A 26,874-nucleotide genomic window follows, 5' to 3' on the forward strand; every position below is an offset into this window, starting at 1 on the left:
CATAGTGATAATTTCTCCATGTCACCACCCTGCAAATAAGACAATTAGAATGCAGGTCATGGCTGGGTGTGGTGGCACGTGCTTGTAATCCTAGCTAATCAGGAGTCTGCCTTGGGAGGCTGAGATGGGAGGATTACTCGAGCCTGGAAGTTTGAGACCAGACTGGGCAATGCAGTGAGACCTTGCTGCATTAAAAAAAAAAAAAAAAGTTTGCCTCCAGCTTCCCTGGGTAATTGGAGCCTCGCCCTGGCCTTTTGGGCTCCCCTGCCTGAAGGTCTGCAGGGGCTGTGGTTGGAGACCTGAAAAGGGGACAGAGCCCAGCCCTTCTGTGGCTGAGCAGACCTCTGTGTCCATGACACCTATCTTCTGGGCCTGGAGGCTGTAGACATATGTCCTCCCTGCTGGCTCTTCCAGCCCCTGCTGCTTGACACTCCTGAAACTCTTCCCTAAGGAGTCAGTCCCCCAGAGGCCAAGCAGGGAATCCTGTTGTATCTGAACTTTGGGTTTTAGTTCAAGGCTCCATCAGGTACCGCTTGCATTTCAGGACGTGTGGAAAGCTTGAGTGAGGGCTGCCCTGGTTCGTCGTAGCTCCGCCTTCCTTAGAGAGTGAGGGCTGTTGGGGACCCCCCCATCCATGCCACATCAGCTCAGCACTACACATCTCGAGATGATTCCCAAGACAGCTAGTGCCTCCTGTCCTTCCTGCACCAGGCCAAGGGGCACCCCAGAGGATGCTGGATCCCTTTCCTCTTCTTGGTTGAAGGATCTCTCTCTATATGTATGTGTGTCTATAAATATAGTTTCTATATATATATATATATATATATAATAGAGATTTTTTTTAAAAATTTTTGTAAAAAAGTTAAGAAAAAAAAAAAAAAAAAAAAAAAAAGCAAGTGCTATTGATTTATTTCAGGGTGCCCAAAGAGGCTATAGTCAATTTTTGGTACCAGGAGAGGTACCAAATGCATTTCCTGACTTTTAAGCATTTCCTTGTTGGAAGCCACAGAGAGCCAGGCCAAGTTGCTGACAGTGACTTTGCAGATTGAATAAAGAGACCCTTGAAGGGGAAGCAGGAAAAGGAAGAAGGAGGAGGAGGAGGAGGAGGAGAATACAGGTCAGTTTAAGCAATCTACTCCAAACTTGAAACAGGCTTGTTCATTAGCTCACATAGTTCTCCCAGGTGATTATTCCTCTCCCCAGTCAACCGAGGAATATACTAACACTCTAAGCCACGGAAGGCCTTGCTGGAGGTTGCATGGCCAATGAATGGAAGCACTGGAGTTTACATCCAGGTCTGTCAGACTTCACAAACACCATGCTTCCTTTCTATCAAGCTTGCCCCAGGAATGGATGGGAAGTCTCAGAATCTGAGACCCACATTTGCCCCTATAAAGACAGGCTGTGTGTGACCTCACCCAAGTACCTGCTGGAGGCGGCTCCTGATGTCAGAGGCACAGAGATGGAGCATGTGCAAGTAGGAGACCTCGGTGTCGATGAGCTCCTGGACAGCCAGCCTCTGATGAAGCAGTGATCTGTCCTCAGAGGCCCTGTCTTCCCCGTCCGGACTCCCTGACCTGGAGGATGGCTCGTCGGCTCCATGGTTGGCCATGTCAGCAGGTTCTAGGAAAAGCAAAACCATCGCTACTCACTGAAGATTTGTTGGGACATGCTGTCTCTAATTCAATGACAATTACTCATCAAGAAGCCTAAAAATATCGTGAGCTGCAAACAGAGTCAAATGAACTGTTTATTAGCATTTGTAGGCAATATCTGAACAATATTGAAAGGTAGGTAACAGCTCTGATAATTCTTGACATTTTAGGTGGTGGCTCACACCTGTAATCCCAGCACTTTGAGAGGCCAAGGTGGGTGGATCACCTGAGGTCCGGAGTTCAAGACCAGCCTGGCCAACATGGTGAAATCCCGTGTCTACTAAAAATACAAAAATGGCTGGGCGCAGTGGCTCACGCCTATAATCCCAGCACTTTGGGAGGCCGAGGCGGGCGGATCATGAGGTCAAGAGATCGAGACCATCCTGGCCAACTTGGTGAAACCCCGTCTCTACTGAAAAATACAAAAATTGGCTGGGAGTGGTGGCGTGCGAGGCTGAGGCAGGAGAATTGCTTGAACCCGGGAGGCGGAGGCTGTAGTAAGCCAAGATCGTGCCACTGCACACCAGCCTGGCAACAGAGCAAGACTCCAACACACATACACACACACACACACACACACACACACACACACACAGAGAGAGAGAGAAAAAAATTAGCCAGGCATGGTAGCAGGCACCTGTGGTCCCAGCTACTTGGGTACACTGAGGCAGGAGAATCACTTGAACCTGGGAGCCAGAGGTTGCAGTGAGCCAAGATCACGCCACTGCACGCCTGGGCGACAGAGCGAGACTCTGTTTCAAAAAAAAAAGAAAAAAAAAATTAAAAAAATAAATAATTCTTGACATTTTAAATTCATTTCCCAGGACTCAGACAATGTGCTTGCCTGGCTTTTCTTCTACTTCCAATTCAGCTCTTGACCTAGATTTCTTTATCTGGTGCAGCTGAATCTCTTTCACCCTCTCCCAGTGGTCCCCCTACACCCCACCCCACCAGCTACCCCATTCAGGCCTTACTACCCATCGCCTGGACTGTTTCCACAGCCTCCAGAGCCATCTTTCCGAATCCACACTCCTCTCCTGCCACCCCCATACCCGTTCTTCCTGGACATGCTTCCAGTTTAAACTCCCTGAAACAAAGCTTGTGATCATGGTATGCGCTGTAAGACTTTAGTAGCTTCCTGCCGCTCAGTGATCTGATTCCAACCTCATTTCCCCTTCACAGACTGTACCCCAGGCTCCAACTTCATTTCCCCTTCACAGGTTGTACTGCAGCGGAGAGTTGAGTGCTCTTCTCCATACCTGCATTGGCATTTCCTGCTTTTGTACCTGCTGTGTCCCTTCCTGTGTTCCTATCCCCTAGCAGTCACTTTTTTAAGGCCGCTCTTGATCTTCCCCTCATTTCCTCACTCCCACCAGCTCCACTTTTCTTCTCTGAAACTCCTACAATCCTTTATCTCTAACTTTTAAAATATCAACAGGCCGGGAGTGGTGGCTCATGCCTGTAATATCATCATTTTGGGAGGTCAAGGTGGGTGGATCACCTGAGGTCGGGAGTTCAAGACCAGCGTGGCACCACATCTCTACTAAAAATACAAAAATTAGCTGGTCGTGGTGGCACACACCTGTAATCCCAGCTACTTGGGAGGCTGAGGCAGAAGAATCGCTTGAACCCAGGAGGTGGAGGTTGCAATGAGCTGAGATCGTGCCACTGCACTCCATCCTGGGGGACAGAGCAAGACTCCATCTCAAAAAAGTTGTAATCATAACAAAGTGTCAAGGGCAATATCATGGACAAGATTATCTGAAAAACTTTCCTACCACAAAACACAGGAATGCTAGATCAGCTATAATAAACTCCTTTTAATTGCATGTCAGAGCTTTTAAGAGAGAAAAAGAAATCACTAGGGCCCTCAAACAGGGAATTGAAAACTAGGGTGGGGTGCAGCTGAGCTGATGTAGCTGTGGCCCAAAGTAGAGGGGTGGGCAGGGAAGAGAGCATTTGAAGCTCAGTGAACCAGAGACTCAGGCATTAGTGCCCAGGCAGGAACAGGAGACAAGCTCCTTCACAGAACTGTCCCCTCCCCCAACAAGGACTTCAGTGAAGTGGTGGATGGGAAAAAAAACATGCAGCCATCTGCAGAGAAGATGACGAATACAGTTCATCCTGGCTTGGGTTCTGAGTGAGGAAAAAAGATCTCCTTCATAAGAACAGACCTGCCTTCACTGGGTTTAGGTTCAAATCAACGCTACACATGTGGTCCAAGTGGCCCAAAGCTGAGAAATTTACACAAAACGAAATCCTGGATTCTGAGTGGCCATAACAAAATAAAATGTTTCCAGAAAGACACGTCTTTAACCTAGACCACAGAGAACCATGTCCTGAAGATAAGTTTGTAATCAAAAATTATAAGAATGTCCCTGTGAGTACCAGCAGAAATAACAAGAGCAGGAGTAGACCCCAAGAGGATCAGATAACCAACCAGTCAGATACCGGCCAAACAGAAATGGGGAAAGAGGAAAGATACAAGGACAAAAAGTAGAGACCTGTATAATGTTTTACAAGTATCAAATACGGCTGGGCACAGTGGCTCATGTCTGTAATCCCAGAATTTTGGGAGGCCAAGGCAAGAGGATTGCTGGAGCCCAGGAGTTCAAGACCAGCCTGGGCAACATAGTGAGACTTCATCTCTACAAAAAAAATTTTTTGTTTTTTGAAATGGAGTTTCACTTTTGTTGCCCAGGTTGGAGTGCAATGGCACGATCTTGGCTCACTGCAACCTCCGCTTCCTGGGTTCAAGCAATTTTCCTGTCTCAGCCTCCGGAGTAGCTGGGATTACAGGCATGAGCCACCATGCCTGGCTCATTTTGTATTTTTAGTAGAGACGGGGTTTTTCCATGTTGGTCAGGCTGGTCTCGAACTCCCGACCTCAGGTGATCCACCCACCTCGGCCTCTCAAAGTGCTGGGATTACAGTCGAGAGCCACCGTGCCCGGCCAGAAAAAAAAAATTTTTTTTAATCAGTCAGGCATGGTGGCACATGCCTGTGGTCCCAGCTACTCAGGAGGCTGAAGTGGGAGGATCGCTTGAGCCCAGGAGGTGGAAGTTGCAGTGAGCCAAGATTGCACCACTGCACTTGGGTGACAGAGCAAGACCCTGTCTCAAAAAAAAAAAAAAAAAAGTACCAAAATAGAATTCACAGAAATTAAAAATTTGGTCTTTGAAATTAAAAACTGCCGGGCGTGGTGGCTCAAGCCTGTAATCCCAGCACTTTGGGAGGCCGAGGCTGGTGGATCACGAGGTCAAGAGATCCAGACCATCCTGGTCAACATGGTGAAACCCCGTCTCTACTAAAAATACAAAAAATTAGCTGGGCATGGTGGCGCGTGCCTGTAATCCCAGCTACTCAGGAGGCTGAGGCAGGAGAATTGCCTGAACCCAGGAGGCGGAGGTTGCAGTGAGCCGAAATCGCGCCATTGCACTCCAGCCTGGGTAACATGAGTGAAACTCCGTCTCAAAAAAAAACAAAAAAACAAAAAAAAAAGAAATTAAAAACTGAATAGATTAAACAAATCTATTTAGGAAAGAGAACTAGTAAAGGGGCAGATAGAGCTGAAGAAATTATTCAGACTCCTAAACATAGAAAAGCATGGAAAATATGAGAGAGAATTTAAGGGATATGAATATTGAAAGAAAAAGGTCCATGTAACAAACAGGAGTTCTGATGGCAAGAATGGAAAGAGTAAGGAAAGGCAATATTTGAAGAGATGAGATTAAGAATTATTCAGAATTTAAATATATGTGTATATATACACACACATACATATATATAAAAGACATGAATACTTAGATCCAGGAAGTGAAAGTCTCAACATAACTTTTTTAAAAATTCCACATCTAAATAAGTTGAGGAAAAATTGTAGAACCTTGAAGGCCTCGAGAATTTACTGCATATGGTCCCATTCTCAGAAAACTACTTGAGAATGTGCTTCACCAAAAAAAGAAATAACTCAAGAAAGAGAAAGACATAGGATCACTTCAGACATTCTGCTTCTAAGAAAAAAAAAAAAAAAGAGAGAGAAAGACATGGGAAACTGTCAATCCCACACTGGAGAAAGGCAAGGGAATCCCCAGGATAGGTGAAAGGAAATCCTAGGGTTGACTGCTGACTCCAGGCAGAGGGCAAACAGTCTGAACTAGAGCACTCGAGAAGATTCTAGAATATCTTGAGAGCAGATTTATTGAATTGGTATAGAATTCGGTGTTTAATTAGGTATAACTATACAGGTAATATGTAGAAAATGAAGAAACAAACCAACAAACAAAACAATTATTATAATAACTTTTAAATTTAAAACATTGTGCAAAAAAACAAAGTATTTCTATTTTGCTACCTGGTAAAAGGATGGTCCATGGGATAATGGGAAATTGGTTTCCCATATAGAAAAATAAGTAAGTACGATCCCACATCATGCCCAAAATAATTTCCAGATGATTTAAATACCTGAATGTTAAATGTGAAACTCTTATTTTTAGAAGAAGGCATAGGAAAATATGTTTATGTTCTCCAGATGGGAGGGATTTTTTAAACAAAATTTTTAAAATTGTAGCCAGGTGCTACAATCCCAGCACTTTGGGAGGTCGAGGCGGGTGGATCACCTGATGTCAGGAATTTGAGACCAGCCTGGCCAACATGGTGAAACCCTGTCTCTAGTAAAAATTTTAAAAATTAACTAGGCATGGTAGTGGGCACCTGTAATCCCAGCTACTTGGGAGACTGAGGCAAGAGAATTGCTTGAACCCGGGATACGGAGGTTGTGGTGAGCCAAGATCTCACCACTGCACTTCAGCCTGAGCGACAGAGCAAGACTCTGAAACAACAACAACAACAAAAAATTGGATACAGTAAGATACACAATTATACCACAACATCCCTCATGTTGCCTCTTCACCTAATTCGCTCCAGTCCCCCGTCCCAGCCTAACCCTTGGCAACCACAAATCCGTTCTCCATTTCTATGATGATGTCTTTTCCAGAAATTCATGTAAATGGAACCTTTTAGGATTGGCTTCGTTCAATCAGCATAATTCCCTGGACGTTCATGTAAATTGTGGGTACTGTATCAATAGTTGTAGTTCCTTCCCTTTTATTGCTGAGTAACTGAGATGCTTTATTTGTTTAAAAAAAGTACAAAGGAGCCGGGCGCAGTGGCTCACGCCCATAATCCCAGCACTTTGGGAGGCCGAGACGGGTGGATCACGAGGTCAAGAGATCGAGACCATCCTGGTCAATATGGTGAAACCCCGTCTCTACTGAAAATACAAAATTAGCTGGGCACGGTGGCGCACACCTGTAGTCCCAGCTACTCAGGAGGCTGAGGCAGGAGAATTGCTTGAACCCAGGGGACGGAGGTTGCGGTGAGCTGAGATCGTGCCATTGCACTCCAGCCTGGGTAACGAGAGCGAAACTCCGTCTCAAAAAAAAAAAAGTACAAAGGAAACATGGCAAAAATGTTAAAATTAAACAAAGCTAGGAGGTAAGTACGTGGGTATTTGCTGTTTTGTGCTTTGTTATTTTCTGGACGGCTAAAATACTTCATAATATTTAAAATTATGTAACCTTGTGCTCAGGGTACTCATTTTCCTGGCTAGACACTAAGCTCTTGGAGGCAGGATTCAACTTGTATCATCTTGTATCCTCCTCTGTGCCTCACAATGCTGATGATTACACCATTTGTTACATAAATGGTTCTTGTGGATGTATCAGTAGCTGTTGAAGTTTCTGTCTTAGGCTGAAAGCACTGATCGGAGCGCACATAAATGGGTGTTTGGGGAGGGCAGGGCTGTACAGAGGGCAAAGGGCCCAGAAAGATCCTGGAACAAATCTGTCTGAGGCACAGCTCTGTTCTAGCTCCTGAAAACACCCCGTGGTCTGCTGATTTGTCCCTGGCCTGAATTGCGACATTCACTACCTAGGCACAGCTTCTCTAGAAAGATCCCCATAGAATTTCAGGAAAGCTATTCAGGTTCCACAACTCAAAGCTGTTGCTAAATACATTAAATCATGAGAATCACTGGGTGGGGTAAAAAAAGAGAAAAAAAAAAGAGAGAAATACTTTACAGAGAACTACTAAAGACTTAAAATAGCATTAATTTTCACTTGGGTTAATTGCAATCTAGAAAGCAGACCTGGCAAAACCTCTCTGTAGCAGCATACGTTATCCCTTAAATTATAGCCTGTGTAATGGAAAAAAACCACATTGTTATTTGTTTAAAAACATCATACCCAGCCGGTGGGGTGGCTCACACCTGTAATCCCAGCACTTTGGGAGACCGAGGTGGGTGGATTACCCGAGGTCAGGAGTTCAAGACCAACCTGGGCAACATGGTGAGACCCCATCTCTATTTAAAAAAAAACAAAAAACAAAACAAAACAAAGTTGAAAAAATAAATAAAACAAACAAAAAAGAAAAAAGAAAAAAATCATACCCTTATTTGATCATTACACATTGTATATAGGTATCAAAATATCACATATACTCCCCCAAAATGTGTAACTATTATATATCCATCTAAAATGGCATGAAAAAAAATAATTGTTTAAAGGAAAAATATGTTATTCAGCAATAAAAAGAAATGATGTATAATTGACCCTTGAACAATATGGATTTGAACTGCATGGTTCCACTTATACACAGAATTTCTTCTGTCTCTGCCACCCCCGAGACAGCAAGACCAACCCCTCCTCTTCCTCAGCCTACTCAACATAAAGACCACAGGGTGAAGACCTTTACGATGTTCCACTTCCACTTAATGAATAGTAAACACATTTTCTCTTCTCCATGATTTTTAAAATAACGTTATTTTCTCTAGCTTACTTAAAGAATATAGTATATAATACATATAACGTACAAAATATGTGTTAATCAACTGTTTATGTTATCAGTAACGCTTCCAGTGAATAGTGGGCTATTAGCAGTTAAGTTTTTGATGAGTCAGAAATTACAAGTGGGTTTTCCACTATACAGGTTGGTGCCTGAAAACCCATGTTCAAGGACCAACTGTACAGGTATGTCCTACAACATAAACGAATTTTTTGTTTGTTTGTTTTTTGACACAGAGTCTCTCGCTCTGTCACCCAGGCTGGAGTGCAGTGGTGTGATCTCTTCTCACTGCAACCTCCGCCTCCCAGGTTCAGGCAATTCTCCTACCTTGGTCTCCTGAGTAGCTGGGATTACAGGCATGCACCACCACACCCAGCTAATTTTTGTATTTTTAGTAGAGACAGGTTTTCACCATGTTAGGCTGATCTCAAAATCCTAACCTCGTGATCCGCCTGCCTCATCCTCCCATAGTGCTGGGATTACAGGCGTGAGCCACCCTGCCTGGCCACATAAGTGAATCTTAAAAACATGCTTAGTGGAAAAAGGCAATCACAAAAGACCACATACTTTATTATTGCATTTATATGAAATGACCAGAATAGGCAAATCTATAGAAACAGAAAGACTGGCAATTGCCTTAGGCTGAGGGGATGGAAAATTAGAGATTGGAGCTAAAGGGTGCAAGGTTTTCTGGGAGGATGATGAAAATGTTCTAAACTCATTGTGGTGATAGGTGCACACAAGTCTGTGAATATACTAGAAACCACTGATTTGTACACTTTAAATGGGCAAACCATATGATATGAATTATATCTCAATAAAGCTGGTACTGGACGGATCCAAGATGGCCAATTAGGAGCAGCTCAGGATTGCAGCTCCCAGTGAAACAGCGGAGGGACTGCAGGGAAGTTCACGTGGGAGCTGGGTGGAGGCCACAGCAGCTCAGCAAAGCCTCTGCAGGCAGACCATGACTACACTGCCTCCTTGTTGGGCAGGGAAGCCCTGAAAAAAGGCAGCAGCATGACAGAAACTTATAAATAAAGCCCAAACTCTCTGGGACAGAGCACCTGGTGGGCGGGGTGGGGGGGAAGGCATTTATGAGCTCTGCTGCAGCAGACTTAAACATACCTGCCCAGCAGCTCTGAATGAACAACGGAGCTCACAGCTCAGCCCTTGAGCTCCTATAAAGGACAGATTGTCTCCTCAAGCAGCTCCCTGACCTCCATATATCCAAAGAGTCACCTCATAAAGGAGAGTTCAGACTGACATCTGAAGGGTATGCTTCTGGAACAAAGATAGCAGAATGAAAAATTGGCAGCAACCCTTACTGTTCTGCAGCCACTGCAGGTGATCACCAGGCAAGCAGCACCTGGAGTGGACCTCAGCAGTCCTACAGCAGAGGGGCCTGACTGTTAGAAGGAAACTAAGAAACGGAAAGAAGTAACTTCATCATCAACAAACTGGACATCCACTCAGAGACCCAATCTGAAAGTCAACAACTACAAAGACGACAGGTGGATAAATCCACAAAGATGGGAAGAAACCAGCACAAAAAGAATGAAAACACCAGAAACCAGAACACCTCTCCTCCTACAAGGGATCACAACTCCTTACCAGCAAGGGAACAAGGCTGGATGGAGAACAAGTGTGATGAAATGACAGAAACAGGCTTCAGAAGGTGAGTAATAAGAAACTTCTCTGAACTAAAAGAACACGTTCTAACCCAATGCAAAGAAACGAAGAATCTTGAAAAAAGGTTTCACGAAATGTTAACAAGAATAAACAGCTTTGAGAGGAATATAAATGAATTGATGGAGCTGAAAAACACAACATGAGAACTTCGTGAAGCATACACAAGTTTCAACAGCTGAATTGACCAAGTAGAAGAAAGGGTATCAGAGGTCAAAGATCAACTCAATGAAATAAAACGAGAAGGCAAGATTAGAGAAAAAAGGGTAAAAAGGAATGAACAAAGTCTCCTAGAAATATGGGACTATGTGAAAAGACCTAATCTACGTTTGATAGGTATACTTGAATGTGACGAAGAGAATGAATCCAAGCTGGAAAATACTCTTCAGGATATCATCCAGGAAAACTTCCCCAACCTAGCAAGGCAGGCCAATATTCAAGACCAGGAAATACAGAGAATGCCACAAAGATATTCCTCAAGAAGAGCAACCCCAAGGCACATAATCGTTAGATTCACCAGGCTTGAAATGAAGGAGAAAATGCTAAGGGCAGCCAGAGAGAAATGTCGGGTTACCCACAAATGGAAGCCCATCAGGCTCACAGCAGATCTCTCAGCAGAAACCCTACAAGCCAGAAGAGAGTAGGGGCCAATATTCAACATCCTTAAAGAAAAGAACTTTCAACCCAGAATTTCATATCCAGCCAAACTAAGCTTCATAAGTGAAGGAGAAATACAATCCTTTATGAACAAGCAATTACTCAGAGATTTCATCACCACCAGGCCTGCTTTACAAGAGCTCCTGAAAGAAGCACTAAACATAGAAAGGAACAACCAGTATCAGCCACCTCCAAAAACATACCAAATGGTAAAGGGCATTGACACAATAAAGAAACTGCATCAACTAATGGGCAAAACACCAGCTAGCATCAAAATGGCAGGGTCAAATTCACACATAACAATTTTAACCCTAAATGTAAATGGGCTAAACACCCCAATCATAAGACACAGAGTGGCAAATTGGATAAAAAGCCAGAACCCATCGGTGTGCTGTATCCAGGAAACCCATCTCACATGCAAGGATACACAAAGGCTCAAAATAAAGGGATGGAGGAAGATTTACCAAGCAAATGGAGAGCAAAAAAAAGCAAGAGTTGCAATTCTTGTCTCTGACAAAATAGACTTTAAACCAACAAAGATCAAAAGCGACAAAGAAGGACATTACATAATGGTAAAAGGATCAATGCAACAAGAAGAGCTAATGATCCTAAATATATACGCACCCAATACAGGAGCACCCAGATACATAAGGCAAGTTCTTAATGACTTACAAAGAGACTCAGACTCCCACACAGTAATAGTGGGAGACTTTAACACCCTATTGTCAATATTAGACAGGTCAACGAGACAGAAAATTAACAAGGATATCCAGGACTTGAACTCAGACCTGGACCAAGCAAACCTAATAGACATTTACAGAACTCTCCACCCCAAATCCACAGAATATACATTCTTCTCAGCACCACAGCACACTCACTCTAAAATTGACCACATAATTGGAAGTAAATCACTCCTCAGCAAATGCAAAAGAATGGAAATCATAACAAACAGTCTCTCAGACCACAGTGCAATCAAGTTAGAACTCAGAATTCAGAAACTAACTCAGAACGGCGCAGCTTCATGGAGACTGAACAACTTGCTCTTGAAGGTTGACTGGATAAACAATGAAATGAAGACAGAAATAAAGATGTTCTTCAAAACCAATGAGAATAAAGACACAACATACCAGAATTTCTGGGACACATTTAAAGCAGTGTCTAGAGGAAAATATATAGCAATACATGCCCACATGAGAAGCAAGGAAAGATCTAAAATCGACACCCTATCGTCAAAATTGAAAGAGCTAGAGGAACAAGATCAAAAAAACTCAAAACCTAGCAAAAGACAAGAAATAACTAAGATCAGAGCAGAACTGAAGGAGATAGAGACACAAAAAACCCTTCAAAAACTCAATAAATCCAGGAGTTGGTTTTTTGAAAAGATCAACAAAATAGACCACTAGCCAGATTAATAAAAAAGAAAAGAAAGAATAATCAAATAGATGCAATAAAAAATGATAAAGCGGATATCACCAAAGATTCCACAGAAATACAAACCATCATCAGAGATTATTACAAACAATTCTATGCACATAAACTAGTAAACCTGGAAGAAATGGATAAATTCCTGGACACTTGCATCCTCCCAAGTCTAAACCAGGAAGAAGTCGAAACCCTGATTAGACCAATAATAAGGGCAGAAGTTGAGGCAGCAATTAAGAGCCTACCACCCAAAAAAAGCACAGGTCCAGATGGGTTCACAGCCAAATTCCACCAGATATACAAGGAGGAGCTTGTACCATTCCTTCTGAAACTATCCCAAACAATACAAAAAGAGGGAATCCTTCCCAAATCATTTTATGAGACCAACATCATCCTGATATCAAAGCCTGGCAGAGACTCAGCAAGAAAAGAAAACTTCAGGCCAACATCCATGATGAACATAGATGCAAAAATCTTCAATAAAATACTGGTAAATGGATTGCAACAGCACATCAAAAAGCTTATCTACCATGATCAAGTAGGCTTCATCCCGGGGATGCAAAGCTGGTTCAACATACGCAAGTCTATAAACATAATTCACCACATAAACAGAACCAAACACAAAAACACATGATTATCTCAATTGATGCAGAGAAGGCCTTTGACAAAATTCAACCGCCCTTTATGCTAAAAATCCTCAATAAACTAGGTATTGATGGAACGTATCTCAAAATAATAAAAGCTATTTACAACAAACCAACAGCCAATATCATACTGAATGGGTAAAAACTGGAAGCATTCCCTTCGAAATCTGGCACTAGACAAGGATGCCCTCTCTCACCACTCCTATTCAATATAGTACTGAAGTTCTAGCCAGAACAATCAGGCAAGAAAAAGAAATAAAGTGCATTCAAATAGGAAAGGAGGAAGTCAAATTGTCTCTATTTGCAGATGATATGGTTGTATATTTAGAGGACCCCATTGTCTCAGCCCAAATCTCCTGAAACTGATAAGCAACTTCAGCAAAGTCTCAGGATACAAAATCAATGTGCAAAAACCACAAGTATTCCTATACACCAATAACAGACTTACAGAGAGCCAAATCAAGAACGAACTGCCATTTACAATTGCTACAAAGAGAATAAAATACCTAGGAATACAACTAACAAAGAACGTAAAGGACCTCTTCAAGGAGAACTACAACCACTGCTCAACAAAATAAGAGAGGACACAAACAGATGGAGAAACATTCCATGCTCATGGTTATGAAGAATCAATATCGTGAAAATGGCCATACTGCCCAAAGTAATTTACAGATTCAACACTATGCCCAGCAAGCTACCAATGACCTTCTTCACAGAACTGGAAAAAACCACCTTAAACTTCATATGGAACCAAAAGAGAGCCTGCATAGCCAAGTCAATTCTAAGCAGAAAGAACAAATCTGGAGGCATTACACTACTGGACTTCAAACTATACTACAAGCCTACAGTAATCAAAACAGCATGGTACTGGTACCAAAACAGAGATATAGACCAATGGAACAGAACAGAGGCCTTGGAGGCAATGCCACACATCTACAACCATCTGATCTTTGACAAACCTGACAAAAGCAATGGGGAAAGGATTCCCTGTTCAATAAATGGTGTTGAGAAAACTGGCTAGCCATGTGCAGAAAGCAGAAACTGGACCCCTTCCTGACACCTTACACTAAAATTAACTCCAGATGGATTAAAGACTTAAACATAAGACCTAACACCATAAAGACCTTAGAAGAAAATCTAGGCAAAACCATTCAGGACATAGGCATAGGCAAGGACTTCATGACCAAAACACCAAAAGCATTGGCAACAAAAGCCAAAATAGACAAATGGGAGCTAATCAAACTCCACAGCTTCTGCACAGCAAAAGAAACAGTCATTAGAGTGAACTGGCAACCAACAGAATGGGAAAAAATTTTTTCAATCTACCCATCTGACAAAGGGCTAATATCCAGAATCTACAAAGAACTAAAACAGATTTACAAGAAAAAAACAAACAAGCCCATTCAAAAGTGGGCGAAGGATATCAACAGACACTTTACAAAAGTAGACGTACATGAGGCCAACAAACATACGAAAAAATGTTTGTCATCATCACTGGTCATTAGAGAAATGCAAATCAAAACTATACTGAGATACCATCTCACGCCAGTTAGAATGGAGATCATTAAAAAATCTGGAGACAACAGATGCTGGAGAGGATGTGGAGAAATAGGAACACTTTTACACAGTTGGTGGGAGTGTAAATTAGTTCAACCATTGTAGAAGGCAGTGTGGTGATTCCTCAAGGACCTAGAAATAGAAATTCCATTTGACCCAGCATTCCCATTACTGGGTATATATCCAAAGGATTATAAATCATTCTACTAGAAGGACACATGCACATGAATGTTCACTGCAGCAATGTTTACAATAGCAAAGACCTGGAACCAACCCAAATGCCCATCGATGACAGACTGGACAGGGAAAATGTGGCACATATACACCATGGAATACTATGCAGCCATCAAAAACGATGAGTTCGTGTCCTTTGTAGGGACATGGATGAACCTGGAAACCATCATTCTCAGCAAACTAACACAAGAACAGAAAATCAAACACCACATGTTCTCACTCATAGGTGGGTGTTGAACAATGAGAACACATGGACACAGGAAGAGGAGCATCACACACTGGGGTCTGTCGGGGGGAAACAGGGGAGGGACAGTGGGGGGTGGGGAGTTGGGGAGATAGCATGGGGAGAAAGGCCAGATATAGGTGATGGGGAGGAAGGCAGCAAATCACACTGCCATGTGTGTACCTATGCAACAATCTTGCATGTTCTTCACATGTACCCCAAAACCTAAAATGCAATAAAAAAAATTTTTTTAATCAAAAAATTAAAAATAAAAAAAAGCTGTTACCAAAACAGTATTATAGAATATCAAATGCTGACAAGAATGTGGAGAAACTGGATCTCTCATACACTGCTGGTGAAAATGTAAAATGCCTGAGTGCTGTGGCTCATGCCTGTAATCCTAGCACTTTGGGAGGCTGGGGAGGGCAGATCACCTGAGATCAAGAGTTCAAGATCAGCCTGACCAACATGGCAAAACCCCATCTCTACTAAAAATATAAAAATTAGCCAGGCATAATGGTGGGCGCTGGTAATCCCAGCTACTCGGGAGGCTGAGGCAGGAGAATCGCATGAACCCGGGAGGAGGAGGTTGCGGTGAGGTTGCGCCACTACATTCCTGCCTGGGTGACAGAAATAGACTCCAACTCAAAAACAAAAAAATGTAAAATGGTACAGCCACCCTGGAAAATAGTTTGTCGGTTTCTTCAAAAATAAAACATACATTTTCTGTACAACTCACCAATTGCATATCTGAACATTTAACTCACAGTAAGAGAACTTAGGTATAAAACCTGTACATAAGTATTCATAGAAGCTTTACTTGTAATATTCAAAAACTGGAAACAGGCCAGGCGCTGTGGCTCACGCCTGTAACCCCAGCACTTTGGGAGGCCGAGGCAGGCAGATCACGAGGTCAAGAGATCGAGACCATCCTGGCCAACATGGTGAAACCCCATCTCTACTAAAAGTACAAAAAATTAGCTGGGCGTGGTAGTGCGCACCTGTAGTCCCAGCTACTTGGGAGGCTGAGACAGGAGAATTGCTTGAACCTGGGAGGGAGAGGTTGCATGAGCCGAGATCGTGCCACTGAACTCCAGCCTGACAACAGAGCAGTACTCCGTCTCAAAAAAAAAAAAAAAAACTGGAAACAACCAAAATTTCCCTTAATAGATGACTGGTTAAACAAACAGTGGTGCATCCATACCACTGAATACTCAGAAATAAAAAGGTACAAACTCCTGATAGAGCAAACAACTTGGATGGTTCTCCAGGGCATGATGCTGTGTGAAAAAAAAAAAAAAAGCCAATTTTTAAAGTTCACATACTGTGTGATTCCATTTAATAACAAAGAAAATTGTAGAAAGGGAGACCAGATTAGTGGCTACGTGGTTTGAGATGGGGATGGACAGCAGGTGGGCGTGACTTAGAAAAGTAACAAAGAGAACTTTGTGGTGACAGAAAATTCTGTAATTTAATTGAGGTGGTGGCTACACAAATCTGCATGATAAAATGGAACAGAACAATCAAACACAAACACACATATTATACCAATGCCCATTTCCTGGTTTGATGTTGTGCTATATTTAAGGACCTCCCTGTGCTATTGTTGCAACCTCACCTTGATCTATAATTATTTCAAAATAAAAACTTCAAAATATTATACAGATGCTCTTCTACTTACAATGAGGCTATGTCCTGTTAAACCCATTATAAGTTGAAAATTGTAAAAGTAAAAAATGTATGTAATATACCTGACACCTAGTGAACATCACAGCTTAGATAACTTTAAACGTGCCTAGAACACTTATATTAGCCTACAGTTGCCCAAAGTCATCTAATACAAAATCTGTTTTATAATAAAGTGTGGAATATCTCAACTAATTTTTTGTAAGTGAAAAATAGAATGGTTATATGAGTACTCAAAGTACGGTGTCTACTAATGTGTATCGCTTTTGCACCATCATACAGTCAAAAATTCATTAAGTCCAACCATCGTAAGTTGGGGACTGTCTGTATAGCTTAAGTTATCCACTATCTTTGCAACACTCTCAGGACAAACGCACCTTACAAGCCTGGGAGAAGTCAGGCAAATGGTCTCACACCTATTGTCCCAGCTACTCAGGAAGCTAAAGAGGGAGGATCACATGAGTCCAGGAGTTCAAGGCTGCAGTGAGCTATAAGGGCACTACTGCACTCCAGCCTGGGCAATAGAGAGAGATCCTATCTCTTAAAAAAAGACAAAAACCACAGCTGGGCACGGTGGCTCACGCCTGTAATCCCAGCACTTTGGGAGGCTGAGGTGGATGGACCACCTAAAGTCAGGAGTTTGAGACCAGCCCGACCAACATAGTGAAACCCCATCTCTACTAAAAATACAAAAAAATTAGCCAGGGGTGGTAGCGTGCACCTGTAATCCCAGCTACTCAGGAGGCTGAGGTAGGAGAATTGCTTGAACCCGGGAGGTGAAGGTCGTGGTGAGCCGAGATCGCGCCATTGCACTCCAGCCTGGGCAACAAGAGGGAAACTCCGTCTCAAGAAAAAAAAAGACAAAAGCCTAGCAGAGCAAGCTAGGCACCTTCTGTTTTCCATCCTTTCCCGTCCTGATAAGGAGGCTTGTCTCAGAGAACACACTTAGGAAAGCATACCTTTCCTTAAGGCAAGTCAGGTCACTGGACAGCACTAGAGAAAGAATCTGCACAGTCCAGTCCATGGTCAATCCTGGGATATCCTTGATGCCTTGTGATAAGCAATGAAGAACTAAAATAAGGCCTGGTACAGTGGCTCATGCCTGTAATCCCAGCACTTCGGGAGGCCAAGGTGGGAGTATCACTTGAGGCAAGAGGTTCATGACCAGCTTTGGCGACGTAGCCAAAAGCCCAATCTCTACCAAAAAAAAAAAAAAAAAAAAAAAGCCAGGTAGGGTGGTGCATGCCTGTGATTACAGGCATGAGCCATCATGCCCAGCCTGTGGTCCTAGCTCCTCAGGAGACTGAGGCAGGAGGATTGCTTCAAGCCCCGAAGAGTGAGGCCACAGAGAGCCAGGCACTCTACGGCCATGATTGTGCCACTGTAGTCTGGGCATCAGAGAAAGACATTGCCTCAAAAAAAAAAAAAAAAATTAAAATCAGGCTGGCACATACTCGGTGCTAAAAAAACAAAATATATTGAGAAGCCAGGCATGGTGGCTCATGCCTATAATCCCAGAACTTTGGGAGGACGAGGCGGGAGGATCACTTTAGCTCAGAAGTTCGAGACCACACAGGGCAATATGATGAAACCCTGTCTCTACAAAAAATAAAAAATAAAAAATTTAGCTGGGTGTGGTGGTGCACATCTGTAGTCCCAGCCACCCTGGAGTCTGAGGTTAGAGCCATTCTCCATCTGGGAGGTGGAGGTTGCAGTGAGCCAAGATCACACGACTGCACTCTAGCCTTGGCAACACAGCAAGACCCTATCTCGAAAAAACAAAAATTAAAAGTTGAATGTTCTGCAGCTAATACTTCTGCAGCAAGCTACTGCTTCTGACTCTAGAATAGAATAAAACTGAGCTAATTCTCTTCTCTTCTGTTCTGTTCACACATGGCACAGAGGGATTTGGGCACTCACACATTCATTCAACAAGTATTTGGAACAGCTACGACATGCCAAGTATTTTGCAGGATTCTGGAAATATGAAGATGAGGAAAACACGAGTCTACACTTAGGATAATGTTATTTGTTCCAGGTTTCACTCCACTAAAAGCAGAGGAACTATTTAAATTAAAACATGATGTAGGTTGGGCACAATGGATCACACCTGTAATCCCAACACTTTGTGAGGCTAAGTTTGGAGAATTGCTTGAGCTCTGGAGTTGGAGATCAGCCTGGGAAACGAAGTGAGACCCCATCTCTATTAAAAATCATTTTTTAATTAGCCAGGCAGGTGGGCATGGTGGCTCACACCTATAATCCCAGCACTTTGGGAGGCCAAGGCAGGAGGATCACCTGAGGTTAGGAGTTTGAGACCAGCCTGGCCAACATGGTGAAGCTCTGTTTCTACTAAAAATACAAAAATTAGTTGGGTGTGGTGGCAGGCGCCTGTAATCCCAGCTACTCGGGAGGCTGAGGCAGGAGAATTGCTCGAACCTGGGAGGTGGAGGTTGCAGTGAGCCAAGGTCGCGCCACTGCCTCCAGCCCAAGCAACAAGAGTGAAACTGTCTCAAAAAAAAAAAAAAAAAAAAAATAGCCAGGCATGGTCGTGCATGCCTGTAGTCTCAGCTACTTGGGAGGCTGAGGTAAGAGGGTTGCTTGAGCTCAGAAAGTTGAGGCTACAGTAAGCAGTAATCATGCCACTGCACCCTCGCCTGGACAACAGAGTGAGACTCTTACTAATTAATTAATTAATTAAACATTATGTGTCAATTAAAAACACAATACTACTTTTAAAAAATGATACAGGCCGGGCGCGGTGGCTCAAGCCTGTAATCCCAGCACTGTGGGAGGCCGAGGCGGGTGGATCACGAGGTCAAGAGATCGAGACCATCCTGGTCAACATGGTGAAACCCCGTCTCTACTAAAAATACAAAAAATTAGCTGGGCATGGTGGCGTGTGCCTGTAATCCCAGCTACTCAGGAGGCTGAGGCAGGAGAATTGCCTGAACCCAGGAGGCGGAGGTTGCGGTGAGCCGAGATCGTGCCATTGCACTCCAGCCTGGGTAACAAGAGCGAAACTCTGTCTAAAAAAAAAAAAAAAAAAAAGATACGGACATCCTGATTATTTAATCCCTTTCAAGACAGAAGAAGTAGCAAAAGGAAACGATACTCCAAACCTAAATTTTTTTTTCTTTTTTTAAGAGACAGGATCTCACTATGTCACCCAGGGCTGGAGTATAGTGATATACTCGTGAGCTCAGGCAATCCTCTCATGTAGCTGGGACTACAGACATGTCCCACTATGCCCAGCTAATTTTCTAATTTTTTGTAGAGACAGGGTCTCACTTGTTGCCCAGGCTGATCTCTAACTCCTGGCCTCAAGTGATCCTCTCATCTTGGCCTCCCAGTGCACTGGGATTACAGGCAAAAACCACGGAGCCTGGCCTGGTTTTGACCAATTAGGGGAACTGAATGGAGAAATGGATCTAAACAGACCCCTGGGGAAAGTGAAACTAACAAGTGAAAGTTCCTTCAGAAGATAAAAAGTCAGGAGAGGGAAAGTTGAGCATCCGTCAGCTGCCCACCCAAGGCTTTAAAGGGGAGCCATTTTGTATATTTTTAAATCTTTTTGTCTGTTTGTTTTGCTTTCTCTTTCTTATTCCAGGGAGAAGCCAATTTAAACATTTAAGGAAGAGGAGAGAAGGAAAATCGTCTGGTCTCAGACTCCAGGAATGGTTCATAGAAAACTGTTCAAAAGTGAAGCTCAGACATCATGAGAGCAAAGGACCCTATTGAAGAATAAAGGGGCCAGGCATGGTGGCTTATGCCCATAATTCCAGCACTTTGGAAGGTCAGACAGGCGGATTATTTGAAGAATTCAAGACCAGCCTGGCCAACATAGTGAAACCCCGTCTCTACTAAAAAATATAAAATTTAGCCAGGTGTGGTAGCACACACTTGTAATCCCATCTACTTGGGTGGCTGAGACCCAAGAATTACCGGAACCTTAGAGGCAGAGGTTGCTGTGAGCTGAGATCATGCTATTGCACTCCAGCCTGGGTGACAGAGCAAGACTGTCTCAAAAAAAAAAAAAGTATAAAAGGAGGGAACACCTACAGAAATAAGAATGTGCACATAGGGACTCTGGCTACTGAGCCTTGTTTATAAAGATAGACACCATAGTCAGAAGGGAGGATCCTGCACAGAGCTTCCAGAACTCTAAGCCCCCAAAAGAGCTAGAATCAACAAAATTATAAGGATAACTTCCAAAGTCCCATCCCTACTATCACTACGAAGCATATTTTAAGACTGATGTTCGGCCAGGAGCGGTGGCTCATGCCTGTAATCCTAGCACTTTGGGAGGCCAAGGTGGGTGGATCACCTGAGGTCAGGAGTTCAAGACCAACCTGGCCATCATGGTGAAACCCCATCTTTATTTTTAAGAAAAAAAAAAAAAAAAAAAAGACTGATGTTCAGAAAAAGTAAGAGAGAGGTACACTATTTGGTGGCAGTGCTTTCCTCTTCTTAGTTCTAAAGATTGACAATGAGAAGCATGGTGAAGGTTAGAAGCCCAGAGCCTGGAGCCAGAACAACCTGATTTCAAATGCTGATTCTGTAATCCATTAGCTGGCTTTCCTAGGATATTTATGTAACCTTTCTCACAAGGTTGTCATAAGATTTCTTAAGATAATCCAAGTAAAATATTAATAGGGTTCCTGGTACATTGTAAACTCTCAATAAGAGTAGCCATGGTTTTCTGTTTCTATTATTGTTAAATTGGAAAGGGTAGCATTACCATTGATCAGATGTATGAAGTTGCCTAAAGACATGTGGCTGATCTAGATGCATCATATTATAGCAGGTGCCATGAACAGCTGATCTGATAATAAGAACTAGATACCAGAGCCTTACTGAGAATAAGGCTAATACCATAGAAATAGAACTGAGAGGCTGAAAGAGAGACTGAAATGATGGCATGATTCATTTCAACCATGATAGAGACTGATTCCCTTTCTTACATGAGCAAATACATTTTTTTCTTTTTTTCTTTTTTATTTTTTTCTTCGATATTTTCAGCTGAAAGCAAATACATTTTTATTCCTCACCCCCATTTTGCCTAAGCCACTCTGAGCTAGGTTTCTGCCACTTGATTAAAACGAATGGTTTGTTATCCCTTAGGAAGGGAATCAGAGATCACTTGGAGTCAGCAGAGGTTAATTTAATAAAAATTGCTCAAGCCAGGAGCAGTGGCTAACATCTATAATCCCAGCACTTTGGGAGGCTGAGGCAGGCAGATCACGAGGTCAGGAGTTTGAGACCATCCTGGCCAATATAGTGAAACTACATCTCTACTAAAAATACAAAAATTAAGCAGGCGTGGTGGTGCGTGCCTGTAATGCCAGCTACTCAGGAGGCTGAGGTAGGAGAATCTCTTGAACCGGGGAGGCAGAGGTTTCAGTGAGCCAAGATCATGCCGTTGCACTCCAGCCTGGACGACAGAGAGAGACTCTGTCTCAAAAAAAATAAATAAATAAAAATAATGGTCATGCCAGACTTTTCTCATTCTTTTACTGACAGTCAACTAGATCACTAGATCAAAGGAATACTGTAGTCCAGTGTATCTAGACCAAGAAGGTGTTGCCAGTCTCTTGTGACATGCTTACACATGGAATAAGAGGCAGTGATGGAGGCTGGCATAGAGAGCAGTGATGGGACATGAATAAGGACTACAAACCGATAAAACTACTAACTTCAAAGAGTGTTGATCAGTGTCCACCTTTGGGCTCTGTTTTGTTTTATTAAAGATATCCATTAATTTGTGCTTTCCATCTCAAAAACCTTCTGGGTCTAAACCTCCACTATCTTTCTCCTGGACTGGTACAACAGCTTCCTGACTGGATCCACAGCATCAGAGCGGAGCGGTCTTTCAAAAACATAAAATTGGGCTGGGCTTGGTGGACCACATCTGTAATCCCAGCAATTTGGAAGGCCGAGGCAGACGAATCACCTGAGGTCGGGAGTTTTGAGACCAGCCTAGCCAACATGACAGAACCCCATTTTTACTAAAAATAAAAATAAAAATAAAATAGCCAGGCATGTTGGTGCACGACTGTAGTCCCAGTTTGGGAGGCTGAGGCAGGAGAATCGCTTGAGCCTGGGAGGCGGAAGTTGCAGTGAGCTGAGTCTCCATCTCAAAAGAAAAAAGAAAAATAGAAACATATGAAGAGTTCATAGCCAAATTACAAAAAACATTCTAACATTTCAGAAACTACTATGAAACAAAATACAGCCACAGAGCCAAGAAAGGAAGGAATTTTCCAAGTCACTGTGCTTACAGAAAAGGACTTCTCTGGGTTGAGAAATAAATGATTAGAAAGGAAGTGGAAAGAGAGCAACGGACATCCCCTCACCCTATACACATACAAACATACACATTCTGTCTCTCTTTTCTGGAGGAAAAAATCCCTTTTATAAATACATGGAAAGGAATGTAACCCACCAGACAGGTGGTATGTGCCTTAACCCAAATCACATAGCAGCTATTTGCCCTTAGCCATATTTCCCCAGCTCTATTTGGAAGGAGACAACACAGTATTTTTTGGTTTGTTTATTTGTTTGTTGTTTTTTTGTTTTTGAGACAGAATCTTGCTCTGTCGCCCAGACTGGAGTGTGGTGGCACGATCTCGGCTCACTGCAACCTTTGCCTCCCGGGTTCAAGCAATTCTTCTGCCTCAGCCTCCTGAGTAGCTGGGACTACAGGTGCACACCACCACGCCTGGCTAACTTTTGTATTTTTAGTAGAGATGGGGTTTCACCATGTTGGCCAGGCTGGTCTTGAACTCCTGACCTCATGATCCGCCTGCCTCAGCCTCCCGAAGTGGCTGATATTACAGGTGTGAGCCACCAAGCCTGGCCCTACACAGTATTTTATTTAAAAGCAGTTATTTGTATAGATGAGTGGGCCTGCCCAGGCTCTGTCCTCACAAGTTTGGATCCATAGATTTAAAGTTCTTAAGCTTTCCAGAATTAGGGAATTAAGAAAATAATAACAATAATTAGAATTATAAAATCCACTGGGCACAGTGGCTTATGCCTGTAAACCCAGCACATTGGCAGGCTGAGGTGGGAGGATCACTGGCATCCAGGAGTTCATGAGCAGCCTGGGCAACATAGCAAGACCCTGTCTCTACAAAAAGTAAAAAAAATAGCCAGGTGTGGTGGCATATGCCTGTAGTCCCAGCTACTCAGAAGGCTGAGGCAGGAGGATTGCTTGAAGCTGGGTGGTTGATTTCACCACTGCACTTAGCCTGGGCAGCAGAGCAACGAAACCCTGTCTCTAAATAAACAAACAAATAAATACATTCTTAAGCCTGTCAATAAACAAGCAATCGGCTTTGGACAGTCAAGCTCTACAAATGGCATTTTGCTTCTGTTATAGCACATGAAAACACACTCCCTACTTCATTAGTTAAATAAAAAGTCATTTATTTGATCTAGGGCAGAATCAGCCAAGTCACTGTTTACCACAGTAATCTGCTGATCCAAGAGGGATGTAAGCCAACGGCCAGCAACTCCTGTTCCCTGGCAGAAATTCAGCTGAAGCTCTATTGCTGGGCAAGAGTGGGTGCTGCCCAAGTCCCAGTTTATGTCCCTTCTCCTCTCATTTAAAAACAAACTCTATAGGTGCTGACTCTGTTTGAGAGAGGCAAGTGAAAGCCAATAAACAGTCCTTGTTACAGTATCTGGTAGTTTCTACTTTCAGCTTTTGACTTGGAGTCAATTATTGAGGGTAGTGCCTTGCTGCACCCTTATTTAGGATACCATCACAAAGGTATGTGGTGTGGTTTGTAAATCATAATAGGGCTGACTTTACTTTTTCATGTCTATAATTTTTTAAATTGTGTTTTATTTCAGATACAGCCCAATTTATTCCAAGTCATCACTCTTTCCCAACTAGCACAGCTTTGATTCACTGGGTTTTGTGTGTCATCTTTTTTTTTAAATTAATGCATAATAGATGTACATAGTTTCAGGGTACATGTGATAATTTAATATATTTATAAAGATCAAATCCGTGTACCTGGGATAGCTATCGCTTTAAATATTTGTCTTTTCTTTATGCTAGAACCATTCAAATTATTCTCTTCTAGCTATTTGGAAATATACAATAGATTATTATAAACTACAGTCACCCTATAATCATCAGCACTTTTATTGAGCAACTATTATGTCAGGCACTGGCCTTTACGCTCATTCTTAAGTCTGACAACATCCTGGAGGATGAAACAGACACTCTTATCTCCAGTCTACACATAAAACTGGGCCTTGAAGAGGTTAAACTATGCTTCCTGGATCACACAGCTAGCTGTCTGGAGGCACAGCAGGTACTCCTCCACCAGCTGCCTCCCTTCAAAAAACCAAAGAAAGTGCTCTGAAACCATGCTCGCTGCCTGAGTGCCGGCCTGCAGGCACTTCTTACAGCAGGAATTCGTGTCAAATCTCAAACTGCGCACAAGGCTTTGTGTGAACCCTTCTACAGGCAGTGGACACAGATCTTTAAGGGGTTGGGGATCCCTAGCAGTTTGAGAACCAGTGCCTTTACAGAAACAGGAAAAAAAAAAAAAAAAGAACCAGTGCCTTGGCAGGCTGTCTGCTTCCCCACTCCCCGCTGTAAGTTTCCGGCGTTCAGGAGCCCGCTGTTCTGACTTCTAGTCCCAGCTTTGGCACCACTTTTCTAAGGGCCCTTAGCCAAGTCACCTCACCTATGGATCACGGATTTCTGTTCTCTTTTTTCCCGGCCTTGACTGTCTATTCATAATTATATTTTTCTTGGCAAGGATTCTTTACCATTGTTTGTATTTTTCCATTGTTATAATGTATGGATGCTTACTAAAAGCTGTCTCAAATCCTACACGGAAGAAGGCAGAAACAGGAACAGAGAATAATAATTTTTTTCCAAGCCAGCTTAACTCCCGGCCTCAGTTTCCCACCTGTAAAACGACTAGGTCAGGCCACATGGATCAGGTAGCTTACATTCCCATAAGGCTCAAGACACAAAGCTAGGTACCAAGCAAGTTGGGACCCGAGAGGTCGCCGCATCCTGCCTTTCGCTGCTCCACCTACCTTTTCTGATCCTCCCAGCAGCTGTTTTCTGCACCCCTCCCGGGCCCCATCCTGCCTGACCAGGCCCCAATCGCCAGGCGGACTCACCCGCGTGCGCAAGGTGCCTGCGGGCGCTCAAGCACCGAGCCGGTAACCACGCTCCCCGCACCCGCGCCGCTCGGAGCGGCTGTGCCCACCGGGGGCACGGGCGGGCACGGCTGTGCCCACGCTGCTGTTTGCGTGCGTGCGCGCGCCGCGAAGGGATGGCTGGTCTCCAGCCTTTGTTAATTGTCTCTGGAGCCAGGTTGTTTTCTGTTCGCCGCTCCCGGAGTCAGCCCCGGCCCGCTTGGAACCTTGCCCTCGCTGGCAGCCAACCCGAAGCATTGCGGGCGGGGTTTAGCGAAATGCCGGGCCTCGATTTAATTCTGAGTGTTGGCTGCCGAGGAGCCCTTGGTTTTTGTTCCAGCTCTCCTGGGAGCCCTGCGCAACCTTAGCCAAATCGGCCAGTCTCTTCCATGACATAACGGCGTTGGTCCATTCTTTCACTCCACTGGGAGCAAGACACTCTTCTGGGCACTGAGAACTCAACAGTTAACACAATAGACAAGGTCCTGGCCTTCTTGAGCTTCTGTCCTAGACATTAAATCCACCAGTAAAAGTGATAATTGCTATGAAATGCATGGAAAGTTTCCTATCAGAGCAACCAAACCTTGTTTGTAGCTCCTGAAATGGACTAGATTAGCTTTTCTCATCTGCCAGTTCCCTTATTCTTATTTTCATTTTTAGGGCTTAATTTAGGGCTTACTATTACTACTCGTAGTAGCCCTATTGCTTACTAAGGGCCAGGCACTATGCTAAATGTTCTACTTGTGCTGTCTCAGTTATCTCATTCACAATTTCTCTAAGAAATAGGTATCATTATTATTATCCTCATGTTCAAGAGGGAGAAACTCAAGCTACAGAGGTGAAAATAACTTGTTTATGGTCACACAACTACTAAGTGACAGGGCCAGTATTCAAATTCAGACCATCTGAGCACTCAGGGTGCTTAACCACCACTCTACACCCATAAAAACATGAAGACCAGAATAGTGTCTTCTCTTGAATGTGCCAGATGAGGACAACTGAAGGGGAGAGGAGTGGTCTAGTGTGCAGAAGAGAAAAGCAAGGGAATTTGAGGTCTTTCCAAAAAAGTTGTCCTAGCTGGATGTGGTGGCTC

General features: G+C 43.3%; 1 protein-coding gene across 8 annotated transcripts in view; it reads right to left on the bottom strand.

Moving 5' to 3' along the window:
* The window catches only part of ARHGEF37 (Rho guanine nucleotide exchange factor 37), a 62,808-nt gene extending 36,841 nt beyond the window's left edge, over positions 1-25,967 (bottom strand). For 3 of the 8 annotated variants that reach the window (XR_004260434.1, XM_032250260.1, XM_032250259.1), the window contains exons 1-2: positions 25,764-25,965; positions 1,427-1,623 (exon numbers count right to left, since the gene is read on the bottom strand). Coding sequence is in view for 2 of the 8 variants with exons in the window: in XM_032250260.1 (XP_032106151.1) it covers positions 1,427-1,612 (186 nt within the window). In the remaining 6 variants the exon portion in view is untranslated. Of the gene's footprint in view, positions 1-1,426; positions 1,624-2,292; positions 2,327-6,365; positions 6,384-25,676 lie in introns of those variants that run through there. The other 5 variants (XR_004260439.1, XR_004260435.1, XR_004260438.1 and 2 more) reach the window with 5 other exon arrangements.
* Between the last annotated feature and the right edge of the window lie 907 nt (positions 25,968-26,874).

This window comes from Sapajus apella, unplaced genomic scaffold (genome assembly GCF_009761245.1).
Source record: "Sapajus apella isolate SASKATOON/1434 unplaced genomic scaffold, GSC_monkey_1.0 scaffold71, whole genome shotgun sequence".
In the NCBI taxonomy this organism is placed as follows: domain Eukaryota; kingdom Metazoa; phylum Chordata; class Mammalia; order Primates; family Cebidae; genus Sapajus; species Sapajus apella.